Consider the following 17,846-nt stretch of genomic DNA (forward strand, 5'->3'; position numbering starts at 1 on the left):
CCATATCCTCTCTGCTGTATATAATGGTGAAGTGAACATAGGGGTGCAGATACCTTTTCAAATTCATTTTTATGTTTGTGTTGCATAAATACCCAGAAGTGGAATGGCAGTTTTATTTCTAATTTTTTGAGGAATCTCCATGATGCTTTCCACAGTGACTGCACAAATTTACAATCACATGAACATTCCACGAGGCCTTGTCTTTTCTCCATATCCTTGAGAACACTTGTGAAAAATATATGTTTAATCTTTATTGTTGAGAGTATTACAGATGTACCCCCTTTCCCCCCCATTGCTCCCCTCTACCCAATTCCTACCCTGCCCCAGGCCTTCACCTCCCCATTGTCTGTGTCCACAAGTAATGCATATCTCTATATATATAAAACCCTAATATGCAAATAGACTGAATGGTGGAACAAACGAACACCTGAAAAACTGGTCACTAGTACATGTGCTGACCACGAGGGGTGTGCGTGGAACATGGCGGGCATCAGCAGTAGGCGGCAGAGCTTGGAACATGGTGAGCATCACCACGTTGGGATGATGGATCAGGTGAGCGGGGGCGCTCCGCGTTGGTCACTGTCATTGGTGTGAGCCTCTGGTGGTTACTGAAAATTCTTGGTGCCTGAGCACCGGCCCCAATCGCCCCACAGGGCTTCTCCACCTCCCCCTGCTCTGAGGGGCGATTGGGGCCAGCAGCTGCCTCTCACACCTGTTGCCAATGATGGCCCCATTCGCACCTGCAGCCAGCACCAGAGCCACTACTCGCACCCACTGCCAGAGCCCAGCGCCAGTCCTGATAGCTCGGCACCATCAGTGGATGCGAGAGGCAGCTGCCTCCCCAATCGCCCCTGAGGGCTTCCCCACCTCCCTCTACTCCTGAGGGGTGATTGGGACAGCAGCTGTAGCTCACATCTGCAGCTGGCACCAGCCCCAGTAGCTCCAAGCCATCAGCAGGTGTAAGTTATGGCGACAAGAGTGGGGCTGCCAACAGATAGGGGACCAGGGGTGCGGTGGTAGGAGGGGCTATGCAGGGGTGTGGAGGATGGGCCAAAATATGCCCCTGTGCACACTGCAGCCTCTCAGCCCACAATTACTTCAATGGTGCACAAATTCTTGCACTGAGCCCCTAGTATGCATATAAAACCTTTGGTTAATTCCTTTGCATCCTCCCTCCCCCCATTCCTCTGAAAATCATCAGTCTATTCCATTAAACATGCCTCTGATTCTCTTTTATCCATCAGTTTATTTTGTTTATTAGATTTCTTGTTTGTTTATTTTGATTTTCAGATTTAATTGTTGACAGATATGTACTTATTGCCTGTTTATTGTTCATTCTTCTTCTTCATTTTCTCCTCCTCCTCCTCTTCCTCCTCCTCCTCCTTCTCCTACTCCTTCTTCTTCTTCTCCTTCTTCTTATCCTTCTTCTTCTTCAAGTGTACCCCCAAATTTCATGTAATACTGCTTTGGTGGTGGTAATCTCCTTTACCTATTTCTTGTCTGTGAAGCCCTCTATCTGACCCTCAAATCTAAATAAGATCTTTCCTAAGTAGATTATTCTTGGTTGTAGGTACTTGCTATTTATCACTTTGAATATTTCTTGCCACTCCCTTCTGGCCTGCATAATTTTTTATGAGAAATCAATTTAAGTAAATTTAAAACAGGAGAGAATTTGGGAACAAGACATATGCTGTATATTGGTGCTCTCTTGAAGGTAACCAACTGTTTTTCTCTTGCTGCTTTTAAGATTCTCTGTGTCTTGGATTTTAATTATAATGTGTCTTGGTGTGGGCCACTTTGGGTTCCACTTGTTTGATAATCTCTTTGCTTCCCGGACTTGTCTCTTCCTTTCACCAGGTAGGGGAAGCTTGCGGTAATTATTTCTTGAAATAATGAAGTTGTCCCAGAGGCTCCTTAAACTGTCTTTATATTTTTGGACTACTTTTCTTTTTATTCTTCTGATTAGGTGTTTTTTGCTTCCTCATATTGGAAATCCTTGATTTGATTCTCAGAATTTTCTATTCTAATGTTGGATCCCTGTAAAATTTTCTTTATTTCAACTTGTGTATGCTTAATTTCTGACTGGTCCTTTTTCATGTCTTTGAAATTCTCATTAAGATCCTTGAAAGTCTCATGAAGTCGCTTGAAGCTCTCATTAAGTCATTGAAGCTCTCATGAAGATTCTTGAGTAACCTTATAACCATTGTTTTGAACTCTGTATCCAGTAGTTTGCTTGCTTCCATTTTATTCATTTGTGTCATGTTTCTTTCTCTCCTCATTTTGGCTGCTTCCCTGTGTTTGTTTCTATGTATTATGTAGAGCTTCTGTGTCTCCTGGAATTGCTGGAGTGGCCTTGTGTAGTAGGTGTCCTGCAGGACCCAGTGGCTCAGCCTCTCCAGTCACCTGAGCTGGGAACTCTAGGTGCATCCCTGTGTGGGCGTGTGCATAGTCTTATTGAAGGGAAAGGTGGAAACCCGCCCCAGATTCAGGTTTTCAGGCACCCACTGAAGGGCAGCAATTTAAGCAGGACTTTCTAAGGGTAGCAGTCTCAGGCTTGCTGTATGAAATGTTTCTGCACATCAGGTATAACCCTGACTGAATTTTTAATGTTGAGTTGAAAACTTATTTTTAAAGCAAGTAATATGATAATATAATATGGTAGTGGTTTCATTTGCATCATCCATAATTGCTTGCAATGTGGGTTATTTCTGTAACTCTTGATGCACATTTCACAGGATCCTATATAATAAAACCCTAATATGGAAATTGGCTGAACAGTGGAACAACCAGTCGCTATGACATGCACTGACCACCAGGGGGCAGACACTGAATGAAGGAGCTGCCCTGGTGGTCAGTGCACTCCCACAGGGGGAGCACCACTCAACCAGAAGCCGAGATCAAGGCTGGCAAGCGCAGTGAGGGTAGCAGCAGAAGCCTCTCCAGCCTCCACGGCAGTGCTAAGGACTTTTTGGGGGTCCCGGACTGTGAGTGGGTGCAGGCCGGGTTGAGGGAACCCTCACTCCCAATGCAAAATGTCGTGCACCAGGCCTCTAGTTTGTACATAAATTACTAGGGCAATATTAGGCAACTGTAAACTTTCCTTTTTATCAAATTAATTTTTTGAGATAATTTTTAGATAAAATCAGCACAATAATTTCTGACTTAAAATTTGAACACAAAGTGTCTTTTTATTAAATGGATGATTCAGTTTTGATTTATATTGCACTAAATCCCCATATGTAATTATAAAGCAAGATATTCAATCATTTTTATCAGTCATTTTCTTGCTCAAGTGTACAATTCAAATCATTGGCTTTATTTATAGCTTTCCACATGCTCCACTCAGTTGTGGGGATAATACTCATATTCTGCCTGGTCAGCATGGCTCAGTGGTTGAGTGTTGACCCATGAACCAAAAGGTTGTGGTTGGATTCCAGGTCAGGGCCTGTGCAAGGGGTACATGCTCAATCCCCAGTGTGGGGCATGTAGGAGGCAGCCATAGATGATTTTCTCTCATAATGGATGTTTCTATCTCTCTCTTCCTCTCCTTTCCTTTATGAAGTCAATTAAAATATATATTTTTGAGAACACACATTCTGATACTTGGATCTTTGTCATAATTTCCAAGCTGACTGTGTTTTGAAATAGCAATAATATGTTGATATATGTTAATAGCAGATACATTTTTTCAAAGAAAAATTGATAAGCCTTTTTTTTTAGAGCTCTTTTAGGATCATAGGAAAATCGAATGGAGAGTACAGAGAGTTTCCCTAAACCCCATAACCCCAAACACACACAGCCTTGCTCATTTTGACATCCTGCAGCAGAGAGGTACATTTATTACAATGGATGGACTGCATTGACTCATCATTATCAACCAAAGTCCATAGTTATCCTTAAGGTTCACTCTTGGTGGTGTACATTCTATGGGTTTTGACAAATGTCTGATGAAATGTACCCACCATTACAGTATCATGTACAATCTTTTCACTGCCCTAAAAATCTGCTGTACTCTGCTTATTCCACCGTCCCTTCTCTCTAACTACTGAAAACCACTGATCTTTTTTACTGTCTCCATAATTTTGCCTTTTCTTGATTTTTGTATAGTTGGAAAGAGACATTGAGTACCTTTTTAAAAGTTTAAAAAATTAAAATTCTGAGGTAATTGGATGTAGTTATCCAAGACTTGCTTTGTCCTTAGTTGTTTGTTGTTGTTGTTCTTCAGCATAGGATCTGATGACATATGCCACACATGCTGAAAAAGCATACTTTCTCGAGGCATTTGCCACCTAATGGGGCGGGTTGAGAAAAAAGACCTCACGCACTACTGCAGAGCACTAAAGGTCTCTTCACCTGCTCTATGAGGTGGGAACAGATACTCTCTAGCAATGGAAAGAGACAGTCTCAAGTAGTTCTACTTTATACAACTGGATTCCCAAGGTCTTTCCTATTTAAGTTGCAATTGGGCATGGGGCCAGGAAGACACTGTTTCCTGGTTTGCTGTGCGTAAAGTGTAGTGCCTGGCAATCAAGCTTCCTTGTGATGGAGTGTTTCATCCTAACGGGCTAGTCTTCACTGAAGAGCTGGAGAAGCTGTATTGTGTTACTGCATGAGAGGTGTTCTCTTTACTAACTGCTCCTAATGGAAGAAGTTCAGAAAACTCATGCTCTTTTACGTTTGCCATTGTTATTCTATGACTAGAGGCCTGATGCATGAAATTCATGCAAGGAGCTTGGCCCTCGCAGGGGCAGCAGCTTGCCTCAGCCCTGCCAGCCCGGGCTTTGTCCAGAAGGTCGTCCAGTCTAATTAGCATATTACGCTTTTATTATTATAGATTCTGCTTCTACTAACAATACCATTTTCTGTCAATATGATGGGGTTGGTTAGGGTTATGTTCATTGTAAATAACAGTTCACAGATAAGTATCAAATTTTGATAGATACCATTCTTTTTTTCTGTTGCATTTGGTATATTTAAAAAGAGAATATATTAATATATTAGTGGACTACCAATAATATGATTACTATTCACTATAGTATAGTCTTAAGGTGTGGTCCCAAAGGATACTTTCTAATAAAGCACTACTCCAGTACTTTTAAAGTCCTACATTTTATTATTGTTTTAAAATGTATTTCACTTTTTTTTTCTTTAATAGTGGAAGATATCTCTGAAGAAGAAGACTTTTTAAGCAGGTTGGATTTCATGGATTTTTTAAAAATTTGTTACCTATGGGAATACAGAGAAAAGAAACTACCATTTCTAGAGTGTTCTATTGTGGGCTAGACTCTATATTATGTAATTCACCTGTGTTATATAGTCATCACAATAACTCTGCAAAGTAGGTGTGCTTTCATAGCTTACTTTTTATTAATGAGTCAACTGTGGTTTAGGGAAGTGAGTGAATTGACCATGATTCCATAGTTAGCAAGAGGTTGACCCATGGTTTGACTGTCAAACAGCTTGGATCTCAAATTTTTCTGTTGTCTCTCAACTTACTCTGATAAGTTCCCCTGTAGCTCTGCCAGGGAGATACAGATGCAAATCAGAGCAACCCAGAAAGCCAAATCTGATTGTGTGTTAACTCTGAGTTAGAGTTTTTCTAAGAGGCCCTGTTAGTCCAAACATTTATCTTACTCTCCTTGACAATTGTAGTGATACATAGGACCTTGTTTTTCCCACCAAAGCTTTTAGGGCCCATCTTGGTTAGCTATGGCCACAGAACCAAAGGTTTTACCTCAGCAAGGCCTAATCAGGCACATGTCTTTAGGTAAAATGATACTCATTTTTCTTGAGATGAATTATTTATCTGTAAGGTAATAATATCTATGTATAGGCCATGTTTTGCTAATTAAATTCATCATATATTTAGAGGATATTTCTAATTGATTTCTCTGTTTACTGACTTCACAGTGGTTTTCTGTTCAGGCTGGTACCTTTGCCTAGTTGTATGAAATTTTTTCTTTTTCTCTTAGAGTCCTTTTTTCCTCCTCCATGACTTTTCTTGATTTTTTTACTGGCTTCTCTGCTTTTTTTGCTATTTTTCACTGTATTATTTTTTTCCAACTCTGCCAGCGATGGTGTTTTCCATTTTTATGTACCATAGACAGGATCAAAAGCGTGTAGAATTTCAGGAGTTTATGGAAGCCCAGCAACTAATTAAAGCACCCTCCAGTCCTTCAACCTGTGTATAACATCCTGGTCAAGTGGTGGATCTTCATTTAAATCTTCCCCCACTTCAGATTAGTGACCTCAGCATCATTTCTTATCTCTTAGAGGACTTTAAATTAGCAATATGCAAGTGGACAAGAGGCGTCCTTTTTGTCCCTTTATTTTATCCTCGGAGGTAAATTACAAAGATGAACACTTTAGCATCTAAGTGACCTTTCTAGACAGACAAAAGGGTATTAACTTGGGGAGTACATCAAGTTAGCTGTTGAAATAATATATTTGAAGATGCTGAGGGGGAGGTGATCTCTGTGTTACATGCACAGCCCTCATGCTTGCTGGAAATGATGAGTCTGCAAATACAGTCAGGCTTCTTCTTCAGCAAGGTACTGATGTCTTTCTCAAGATAACTGTTGAGGGGGAGGCTGCCAAAGAATATGCTTTTGTTACTGATTTTAATTTCTTACTGTTTGCTTTAAAATGCAGGTTATCCTTAAACTGAGGTTTAAAATAGTTTCACTTTTTCTTTTTATGTACCAGGAGAGCTTTCACAGTTCAGTTCAGGCAGTTTGGGAAAGGCAGTGAGTTAGTATGTGTCTTCAGTCAGAAACCAAGAAAAGCTCAACCAGTTAGAAGGAGCAATGGGCCAGATTCTTTACCTCAGAGCTTTAAGATGTTTATCCATTTCATTCCAAGTAGAACCTCCATGCATGGGGTTACAAGTAAAGTCTCATCTCTGATTTTCTCTAACTGGCTAATTGGGGTCTTGAAATGTTCACTTTATCAGAAAAAAATCTGTATTTTCTGTGGCTATCTCCTACTCCCAACATTGAATTCTTCAGGAAAATAAAGGACCCCCTAATTCCAAAGGAGACAGTCTTCTTTGACAAGTGAGATGGAGAGCTATAAAAGGACATTCTAACCTTTCTGTTGTTTCCATTGATTCTATTGCTGCAGAGTTGCCATTGAAACCGGTGCAATATTCATAATTGATCTTTGCTGCAGGGTTGGCCTGGCTGACCCAGATTCCTGAGTCTTCATGTTGATTGACACTTGGACTTGAAAGTCACAATTTTTTTTAGTTTGCATACATATGCTTGTATGTATAGCCACTATTCCAATTATCAGCACCCTATTCTGGTAGCTGAGCCTCCTAGAATTACTCACTTACTGCCTCCCCCCGCCCACACTCAACACACCCTGGAAAGTCTATGTGCGGCTTCCTTCTTAGCCCAGACCTTGTGGAGTAGTTACCCTTTGAGCCTGTTGTTTGTATTTTCTACTAGCAGGTGTTAGTGGAGAGCATTCTAAGCTGTCAGAGAGGTTGAAATAATGTTGCAGGAAAAGAACAGACTTTCCTTTCACCTTTGTCACCTGATCTTTCCCCTTAGGTCACTTTATATCCTGTAGAGTATCTTAGTTTATTGTCTTATGTTGCCTTTACCTGAGTAGTAGGTGCCAACTTGCATGAGATTCATTCCATAACTGAGGTTGGCCCTTCCAGTGATCTCTTTGCCATAACAAGGAAACATTCCCAAGTGATTAAAATTTGCCTCAGGTTTCCAAATATTTTAAATTATGCCTCACATGGAAGCCAGTCAATGGAAAGATCTGAATCAAAAGTAGGTTATTCGAAGATCTTGTATGCATATGTGCATAACCCATGGACTCATACAGTGGGGTGGAGAGTGCCTGGGACCGGGGTTGGGGGTGGTCTGCAGGGGGTTAATAAAGAGAAAAGGGGGACATACGTAATACTTCCTATAGTAAAGAATTATTTTTTAAAAACCCGATAAACAAAAGTAGGTTATTGGTCAGTATAATAGCTACGCCTCCGTCCAAGACTCATCAGTATCAATGTGTGACCAGTAGGATTCTATCATCAAAGCCAATGAGGGTGAACAGGGAGATTAAGGATCATTCTCATAAAGATCTGCTGGTTCATAGTGTGAGTAGGTAGAGAAAGGATAGTAGTAATCCAGGCCAGGTGCTGACTTCTATGAGTTTTCTTTCTCCCATTGGTATAATTCACTGCAAAAATAAGGGAGCATTGTGTTATCTGACTTCAGTAGGCAATATATTTGTAGATAAATTTAGTTGCAAGTTATATAATAGCTGAGATATCCTGATTTACAAAACACAAAGAAAAAATAGGTAATAATCAAAAGTAATAACATTTTCCCGAAAACTGCAACATTTTATGTTAGAAATGTTGAAAACCCCACAATGGGGCTTATTTCAGATTCCAAAAGAATTTCAACAAATAAAGTTCATGAACTGATTTTTGCTTTGGTTTACTGTTTATCTGAGCATTCTTTTTTGCTGTATTAGCTCATTTAGTCCTCCTAAGGACCTTCTAAAATAAGGCAGTAAGATTGTTATTTTGTAGAGGAGGACCTTGAGTCAAAGAAAAGTGTCTTGAGAACAAATAGCTGTTGATTATAGAACTAGGATGTCTGAGTTCAAGACACGTGCCCTTATGATAAGCTAACTGTAATTAATTCATTAAACTATGCTGCCCTCAAATCATGACTGTTTCAGTTTACTTTTTAAAAAAATTACATGCTTCCTAAAAAACGTTTTAGACCTTACATATTTGAAGAGTTTCATATAATTAAAGTTTTAATATTAGCTCTGATATTATCTAAAATATTCTAAGAATTTACTACATTTGGGAAATATATTTATACTAGTGACTCGGTGCACGTATTTGTGCACATTGAAAGGAAATTAATTAGAAGGTGGGTGGCAGGGTGGGACTGTGTGAAAGGGGCCAGACACACCCTGGAGCAAACCTCCTGAGGACCCTCCCTGGGGGGCCGCACCAGGGGCGGGGTCCTTCCAGCAGGTGGGTTCCCTCCGCCTGACCTGTAGGAATCATGTCCAAACCAGCTCTCCAATATCCCTGGAGGGGTCCTGGGTTATGAGAGGGCAGTTCTCAGGTGACACACCCAGCAATCGGGCTCCCTCCTCACTTGTTCCGGGTGCATCACCCTAGAACCACAGCTGCCAGCCAAGTAACTGCAGCTCAGCAGCTCCTGCATTGAATGTCTGCCCCCTGGTGGTCAGAGAACATCATAGCTACAGGTCAGACAGTCAAAAGGTCAGATGGTTTTATAGATAGATTTAGGCTTTTATAGATAGATTTGTATTAAGGCACTAATATTACTTATCACCATTTTTTTTTGTGTGTGTGTGCACAGCAAGCAACAACTAACTTCTGAATATCATGAAAGAAGGAGACTGCACACATCTGAAAGTACCCACCGTGGTAAGACTTCTGATAGTGAATTACTCTTGGTGTTGTTACCATAGATGAAGTAAGAGTAAGGAAGTTTTGATAATGAAAGAACAGTGAAAAAATGCCAAACAATGTGTAAGTTGCATGTATAGTTTTTCTTAATCTCTTTCTTGATAGAATAGTATTCAGTATGATTAAAAATGTTAATTGTGGGTATTTTAAAATATGGGGCTATTTTGTTTTAAAAGAAATCCATTTATTTATTCTGACCCCTAAAAGCCCATATGATATCTTTATGTAAAAAGGAAAAAAAGATGTTAAGTTAGAATGGTGTATGTTTCTACTATATTCACATGATAACAAATTGGACCTGTTCTAAAAATGCATCTTTTGTTTAGTTTTCATATTGAATGGATTACATTTAGTAAATGAATATTTATTATACGTAGTGATTTATGTTACTAAAGATCTGCTGGTTCATAGTGTGAGTAGGTAGAGAAAGGATAGTAGTAGTCCAGGCCAGGTGCTGACTTCTATGAGTTTTATTTCTGCCGTTGTTATAATTCACTGCAAAAATAAGGGACTAAAACTAAGAACTCATCAATACTTCTTAGTAGCACAAACAAATGGCAAACCATAAGAGTTACTCAATTAGCCAGTGTGCAGTGATTCCAATAAAATTGTTTTTTAAAGATTATATACTCATAGTACAGAAGTCAGAAAGGCAATACCTGTTGAGAATCATAGGGTATTTTACATATTATACCAACTAGGTTTCACCGTTATTAACCTCATTCCTCTGAAGTCAAAAGAGAATGAGATATGTTGATTTATTAGAACAACGTGTTATCTTTGTTTGTTAAATAAATGTCAAGAGACTAATTTCTTTAGAACAAGATGCTCTGCTGCCATTGGTCAAAAGATAACCATAAATATTCAGATAGTCCCACTTGGGACTCAGCAAATTATAATAAAAGTACAAAAGGGTTTCACAATAACAAAAATGTCAGTGTGCTACCCAGATGTGGCACATAGCTCACTGTGTAATCTGAACTATATGAGGACACCTTGGACTTAGTAGACCTTTATCAAAGGACTTCTGTTTGTTTGTTGTGCAAGTTACAGGAAGTGCAAAGATGAAGTAGTGTTTTGACCTTGAAGCTGCTCATAATATGAGAGAACTGTTCCTAGTCCATTTCTGTAGTTTTTAAACAGAATTTTCCAAGAAAATATCAAAATTCAGTTAATTCATTTTTCTGCTTAATGGTCACTCTATTTACATCTCAGGTGTCTTTTAGATATTAAGTATTATTTTGATGATGCAGAAATGAAATATTTTAAAAACACAGTCCTTACCCTCTAAGAGTTTATTATTATCATTTGTCATTTCTATTACTTACTATTTTTTATTCATTGCTTACCAGGTGCCAGAGTGCACTAGGAGCTTATAGTTATCATTGTTTATGCTTTTGGTTTGTGTGTAGTGTGTGCCAGCCACTTTAAGTCCATGATGAGAATTAGAGTTTTAAAACTGTGGGTGAGGCCTGGGCCAGATATCTCAATTGCTTAAAGCATTGTCCCTGATATGCCAAGGTTCTGGTCTTGATGCCTGGTCTGGGCACAGTCCAGAATCACCCAATGAATGTGTAAATAAGTGGAACTACAAACTAGTGTTTCTCTCTCTCTGTTTCTGTCTCTTTCTAACCAGTTTTTAAAAAATGTTTTAAAAAGTAAATAGAAATAAAAATGTGGGTGAGATTTAAAGTAAGCATGCAGACCACAAAGAAGTTTTCCAGGTAAAGTGGCAGAAGGATGATATTTGGCGGGTAGAACAGCTGTTGACATTACAGTTTTGGCTGCAGGAACAGCAGTGGCAGGGCTGAGATGCACAAGTGAACTTTGCGGGGTTTATGAGCAGTACCGTTTCAATGTGCAAAATGTGTGTAATGGGAATATTGGGAATGAGGTGAGTGCCTAGCTAAGGCAGGCTTAGGAAAGTCCTTTAGTGCTACAGAAAGGACTAGGTCTTATCCTCTAGGCCTTGGGAAATTTATCAGATAGAGGCTTTTAGCTTTAGATAATAGGTGGTCTAATTAACAGACACTGAAATAATAGGAACCATGACTGTTTAGGTGGTTCAGTAATGTCATCAGGATCCTAGTTGTCCTTTTTTTCAGCTGTGAGGTTGTCAGTATTTATGTCTGCTTGTCTGGCTCTAAAAGCATCCTATTCTCACATGTCCATATGTGAAGCCGGAAGGCCTGCTTTTCCTTAGGCGTTCTTTTTGCTTTCTTAAACTTTTTGTTACAGTAGAGTTGGCACATATTATATTACTTTCAGGTGTGCATCCATAGTGGTTTGACATTTACATACTTCACGATGTGTTCACAATGATATGTCTAGTACCCATCTGTCATTGTGCAAAGTTATTACAATACTAGAGGCCCAGTGCACGAATTCGTCCCTCGGCCTGGCTGGTGATCAGGGCTGATCGGGGTCTGTCTCACCCAGTCCTGATCGGGCCAATCAGAGCTAGGAGATTGGCTGGCTGGAGTAGGTTGGTTGTGGGAGTGCACTGACCACCAGAGGGCAGCTCCTCATTGAATGGCATCCCTTTGGTGGTCAATGCACATTATAGCTACCAGTCGGTTGTCCGGTCGTCCAATCGTCTGGTCATAACGGTCATTTAGGCTTTTATATATATAGATTTGACACATCCCCTGTGCTGCACACTAGATCCTCATGGCTTATACATTTTATAACTGGAAGCTTGCACTTGTTACACATATTCTTTATTTCATCCCTCTCCTCAACTTACTATCCTCTGGCAAGTAAGGGATTAGTTTGTTTTGTGAAGCTATGGGGTCTGTTTCTATTATATTCTTTTAAATTGTACATATAAGTGAGACCTTATAGTCTGTCTTTCTCTGTCTTATTTCACATAGCATAATACCCTCTCAGTCCATCCATGTTGCCATAAGTAGCAAGAATTCATTATTTTTTATGTCTGACTAATATTTCATTCTGTATATATGTTCAAAGATGTGTATGTGCATACATATATACTACTCTCATATTCATTATTCATTTATCTATGGAAGGACATCTACATTTCTTCCATATCTTGGCTATTGTAAATAATGCTGTAGTGAACATAGGGGTGCAGATATCTTTTCAAATTCGTGTTCATGTTTCTGTTGGATAAATACCCCGAAGTGGAATAGCAGTTTTATTTCCAATATTTTGAGGAATGTCCATACTGCTTTCCACAGTGACTGTACCAATTTATAATCACCTGTCCAGTGCACAAGGCTTTTGCTTTTCTCCATATCCTCACCAATACTTGTTATTTATTTATATTTTGAGGACAGCCATTCTAAGAGAATGAGCTGGTACTTCTTATGGTTTTCATTTGCATTTTCCTGATTAGTGATGTTGAGCTATGTGTATACTTTAACTTTCTTTGAAATAAGTTTTTATTGTCTTTAGAGGGAGACAAGGGAAGGGAGAACGCCATAGAAACATCAGTGTAACAGACAACCATCACATCCATATGCTGCCTCCTGTACATCCCCTAATGGTGGATGAAGCCTAATAGTGCCCTGACTAAGAATATGACCAGTGACCTATTGGTGCATGGGAAATTGCTCAATCCTTTGAACCACACAGGCTGAGCCTATGTGTTTCTTTTAAAATAGAAAAAACAAAAAACAAAAAAAAAAACACAAGTGGCCTGCAGCTCACTTCCTCTAACATTTTATAGGATTGGGTTACATCCCATGCTCATTCCTAAACCAGACAGTGGTAAACTTGTTACTGTGATGAGCTTAGTCTAATCATTTCACTTTTTGGAGCTGGAGAGATACCACCTTCTGTGTGTATCAGGACAGTGAATGGCCAAATACAGTTGTGGTTCTCCAGCAAAAATGAAGACCAAGGTAGGGAGCCAGCAATATTTGCTGCAAGGATTCATTGCAGTTCTCAGCAGAAGAGTTAAAAGATTATATTTGATTAGGGCCCTGTGTTTGTGGTATGAAGCAGGGATCAGCAAGCTTTTTCTGTAAAGGGCCTGATTTTAGGCCATGTGGTCTTCCATATCTACTCAAGTCTGCCATTGTAGAGTGAGGGCAGTCCTAGAGAATATGCAAGTGAATAGGCAAGTCCACTGAAACTATTTGCAAAACCAGATGGCAGCTTGTATTTGGCCTGTGAGCCCTCTGTTGCTGACCCCTCATGTAGAGCACAAATGGAAGGAAACCACCTAGAGACTGGGAGACAAATGAAGATTTTCCTTCATTGGACTAGCATGTGTCCATTATGAAGTTTTTACCCATTTATGTGGAAATGAGTCAGGAAGCTCAATTTATTCCATTTAAAATGTTAATGTTTTTCTAATTCTATGCCTTTTTCATTTGTTTTGCTTAAAAAAATCTTATTAATTTACAAAGGAACAATATCAGTTAGTGGTATCATCCCCCTGTGAGAGCCACCTGTAAAGAGCTCATGTTTGACTAGGGCAGTTGACAGTAACAAAACAAAGCAGAGTCAGTAGGAGGCCTAGTTCACATGATTTCCTGATGATCACATGTAAGAAGTGGCGAGGAGAAAGAAATCTAAGGTGACTCACAAGTTTCCAGGCAGTGCACTGGCATTTAGATCAGACATGAAGAATAGGATTTATTAGATGAGCAGGAAAGAGCCACCGTTCAAGAGGTCAGAGCAGTATTTTTCCATACATGGTGAGTTTGGTAGGATATCCCTGGATATCTCTACATTTTGGATACAATTTCTTTGACTTTTTGACTTGTCCTGTGAAGAACTGCTTTTGATAGGTGAGCCATGATTTTAGTTTAATAAGAAATTTTAAAAACATTAGAAACAAATAAAAAGAACTTTGAAATAATTAGAACACTATTCTGGTATATATGATATTTTTTGTTTTTCTACAGTTATCCCAATATTGATTGATTTATGACTATTGTAGAAAGGAATTAAACCCTGTTTAGTTGTATAAAATTGTCAGTGTGATGTCTTCCTTTTCTTTATGGGAACTTTGATAATAGAACATGTAGTCAACAATTAGGATTCTGTATTTCTTATTCTGAGTAAATATTGATGTTGCTTGTTTCACATTATTTTCTGACATCACTATTTTCTTTATCCCTTTCATGTCTTTATTCCAGTAGTTATAGATCTCCGACACACTCGAAAACAAGCATGGACTGAAAAAAAATCAAAGAGAGGTATTCTGTGAAATCAACTTCTGACTATCATCATGTATAGAACACCAAATAATACCAATTTCACATAATGCAATTTTGTTAGAGGTTCCTAAACCCACACCTGGGTTTGCTGATTCCCCCCTCTCCCCTCCCCCCCCCAAAAAAACATTTAAAGGACACAGCATATAGTTTTACTGATAAAAAAGATTTATTACATGGAAAGGCCAAAGCGAAATCAGAATAAGAAAATGTGTGTGTGAGAAAGGGTGGAGGACACCAGTCAGAAGCTTCCAAGAGTCCTCTGCCTGTGGCGTTACCATGATGTGCTTTGTTACTACACTGTCAAATTCTGACAACACACCTGAAACAATGTCATCTACCAATCTGGTTGGACTCAGTGCCAAGGTTTTTATGGCATGCTAGTCACATGGGCATCTTCCCCATAGCCTGTACATAAATTCTAGATTCCCAGAAGGAAAGGAAGTGTTCAGCATGAATCCCATCGGTTGTACCAAGTGTTTAGGCACCAGGGCCACTCCTCTCAGTTAGGGAAAAGTGGAAACCCTCCCCAGATTCAGGTTTTCAGACTCCAACTGAAGGGCAGCCATTTAAGCAGGACTTTCTAAGGATGGCAGTCTTAGGCCTGCTGCATGAAATGTTTCTGCACAGCAGTATAGCCCTGACTGAATTTTGGCATTGATTTTATTTTTAAAACAAGTAATATGATAATGAAATATGGTACTGGTTTCAGTAGCATCATCCATAATTGCTTGCAATGCTGGTTACTTCTGTGATGCTTGGTGAGTATTTAACAGGTATTTATACATAAATTACTAGGCAATTTTAAGGTTTCCTTTTAATGCAACCAATTTTTGAAGACAATTTTTTTGTAAAATCATTGTAATGATTTTTGATTTAAAATTAGAAAAATGTGTCTTTTAATTATATGGATGATTTAATTTTAATTTATATTATGCTAAATCCCCATTTATAATAATAAAGCAAGATATTCAATCATATTTATCAGTTATTTTCCTGCCCTAGTACACAGTTAAAATTATTTGCCTTATTTATATTTTTCCATATGTTTCACTCAATTGTCGGAATGATACCCATTTTCTAGTACTTGGGTTTTTCTTAATTTCCAAGGTGACTGTGTCTTGAAAATAGTGCTAATATGGTCATGTGTGTTAATAACACATTCAGCGGATACATTTTTTCACAGAAGTTCTTAAGCCTTATTTTTTAAAACAATATTAGGTTCACAGCAAAATTGAGCAGAAAGTTCCCTTAATCCCTACATCCCCTACACACACAACCTTGCTCATTTTTGACATCCTGCAGCAGAGAGGTAGATTTATTACAACGGATGGACCTACATTGACTCATCATTATCAACCAAAGTCCATAGTTATCCTTAAGGTTCACTCTTGGTGGTGTATATTCTATGGGTTTTGACAAATGTCTGATGACATGTACCCACCATTACAGTATCATGTACAATCATTTCACTGCCCTAAAAATCTGCTGTACTCTGCTTATTCCACCGTCCCTTCTCTCTAACCACTGAAAACCACTGATCTTTTTTACTGTCTTCATAATTTTGCCTTTTCTTGATTTTTGTATAGTTGGAAAGAGACATTGAGTACCTTTTTAAAAGTTTAAAAAATTAAAATTCCGAGGTAATTGGATGTAGTTATCCAAGACTTGCTTTGTCCTTAGTTGTTTGTTGTTGTTGTTCTTCAGCATAGGATCTGATGACATATGCCACACATGCTGAAAAAACATGCTTTCTCGAGGCATTTGCCACCTAATGGGGCGGGTTGAGAAAAAAGACCTCACGCACTACTGCAGAGCACTAAAGGTCTCTTCCACCTGCTCTATGAGGTGGGAACAGATACTCTCTAGCAATGGAAAGAGACAGTCTCAAGTAGTTCTACTTTATACAACTGGATTCCCAAGGTCTTTCCTATTTAAGTTGCAATTGGGCATGGGGCCAGGAAGACACTGTTTCCTGGTTTTCTGTGCGTAAAGTGTAGTGCCTGGCGATCAAGCTTCCTTGTGATGGAGTGTTTCATCCTAACGGGCTAGTCTTCACTGAAGAGCTGGAGAAGCTGTATTGTGTTACTGCATGAGAGGTGTTCTCTTTACTAACTGCTCCTAATGGAAGAAGTTCAGAAAACTCATGCTCTTTTACATATGCCATTGTTATTCTATGACTAGAGGCCTGATGCATGAAATTCATGCAGGGGGCTTGGCCCTCGCAGGGGCAGCAGCTTGCCTCAGCCCTCCCAGCCCGGGCTTTGTCCGGAAGGTCATCCAGTCTAATTAGCATATTACACTTCTATTATTATAGATTCTGCTTCTACTAACAATACTATTTTCTGTCAATATGATGGAGTTGGTTAGAGTTATGTTCATTGTAAATAACAGTTCACAGGTAAGTATCAAATTTTGATAGATCCCATTCTTTTTCTCTCTTGCATTTGGTATATTTAAAAAGAGAATATATTAATATATTAGTGGACTACCAATAATATGATTACTATTCACTATAGTATAGTCTGTAGGTGTGGTCCCAAAGGATACTTTGTAATAAAGCACTACTCCAGTACTTTTAAAGTCCTATATTTTATTATTGTTTTAAAATGTATTTCACTTTTTTTCTTTAATAGTGGAAGATATCTCTGAAGAAAAAGACTCTTTAAGCAGGTTGGATTTCATGGATTTTTTAAAAATTTGTGTGTTAGCTATGGGAATGTAGAGAAAAGAAACTACCATTTCTAGAGTGTTCTATTGTGGGCTAGACTCTATATTATGTAATTCACCTGTGTTATATAGTCATCACAATAACTCTGCAAATAGGTGTGCTATCATAGCCTACTTTTTATTAATGAGTCAACTGTGGTTTAGGGAAGTGAATGAATTGACCCATGATTCCATAGGTAGGAAGGGGCTGACCCACGGTTTGACTGTCAAACAGCTTGGATCTCAAATTTTTCTGTTGTCTCTCAACATACACTGATAAATTCCCCTGTAGCTCTGCCAGGGAGATACAGATGCAAATCAGAGCAACCCAGAAAGCCAAATCTGATTGTGTGTTAACTCTGAGTTAGAGTTTTTCTAAGAGACCCTGTTAGTCCAAGCATTTATCTTACTCTCCTTGACAATTGTAGTGATACATAGGACCTTGTTTTTCCCACCAAAGCTTTTAGGGC

At 38.9% G+C, this 17,846-nt stretch overlaps 1 protein-coding gene across 1 annotated transcript in view; it reads left to right on the forward strand.

The window, feature by feature from the left end:
• Window positions 1-480: 480 nt before the first annotated feature.
• Window positions 481-17,846, forward strand: part of LOC308241383 (putative coiled-coil domain-containing protein 144C) — a gene marked incomplete at both ends in the record, with an annotated part of 105,738 nt that continues 88,372 nt past the window's right edge. Inside the window, one exon of the mRNA XM_080654790.1 lies at window positions 481-552. Coding sequence (XP_080510916.1) covers window positions 481-552 — 72 coding nt within the window. The remainder of the gene's footprint in view (window positions 553-17,846) is intronic.

The sequence above is a fragment of the Plecotus auritus genome (genome assembly GCF_963455305.1).
Source record: "Plecotus auritus genome assembly, chromosome: 1".
NCBI classification, from domain to species: Eukaryota; Metazoa; Chordata; class Mammalia; order Chiroptera; family Vespertilionidae; genus Plecotus; species Plecotus auritus.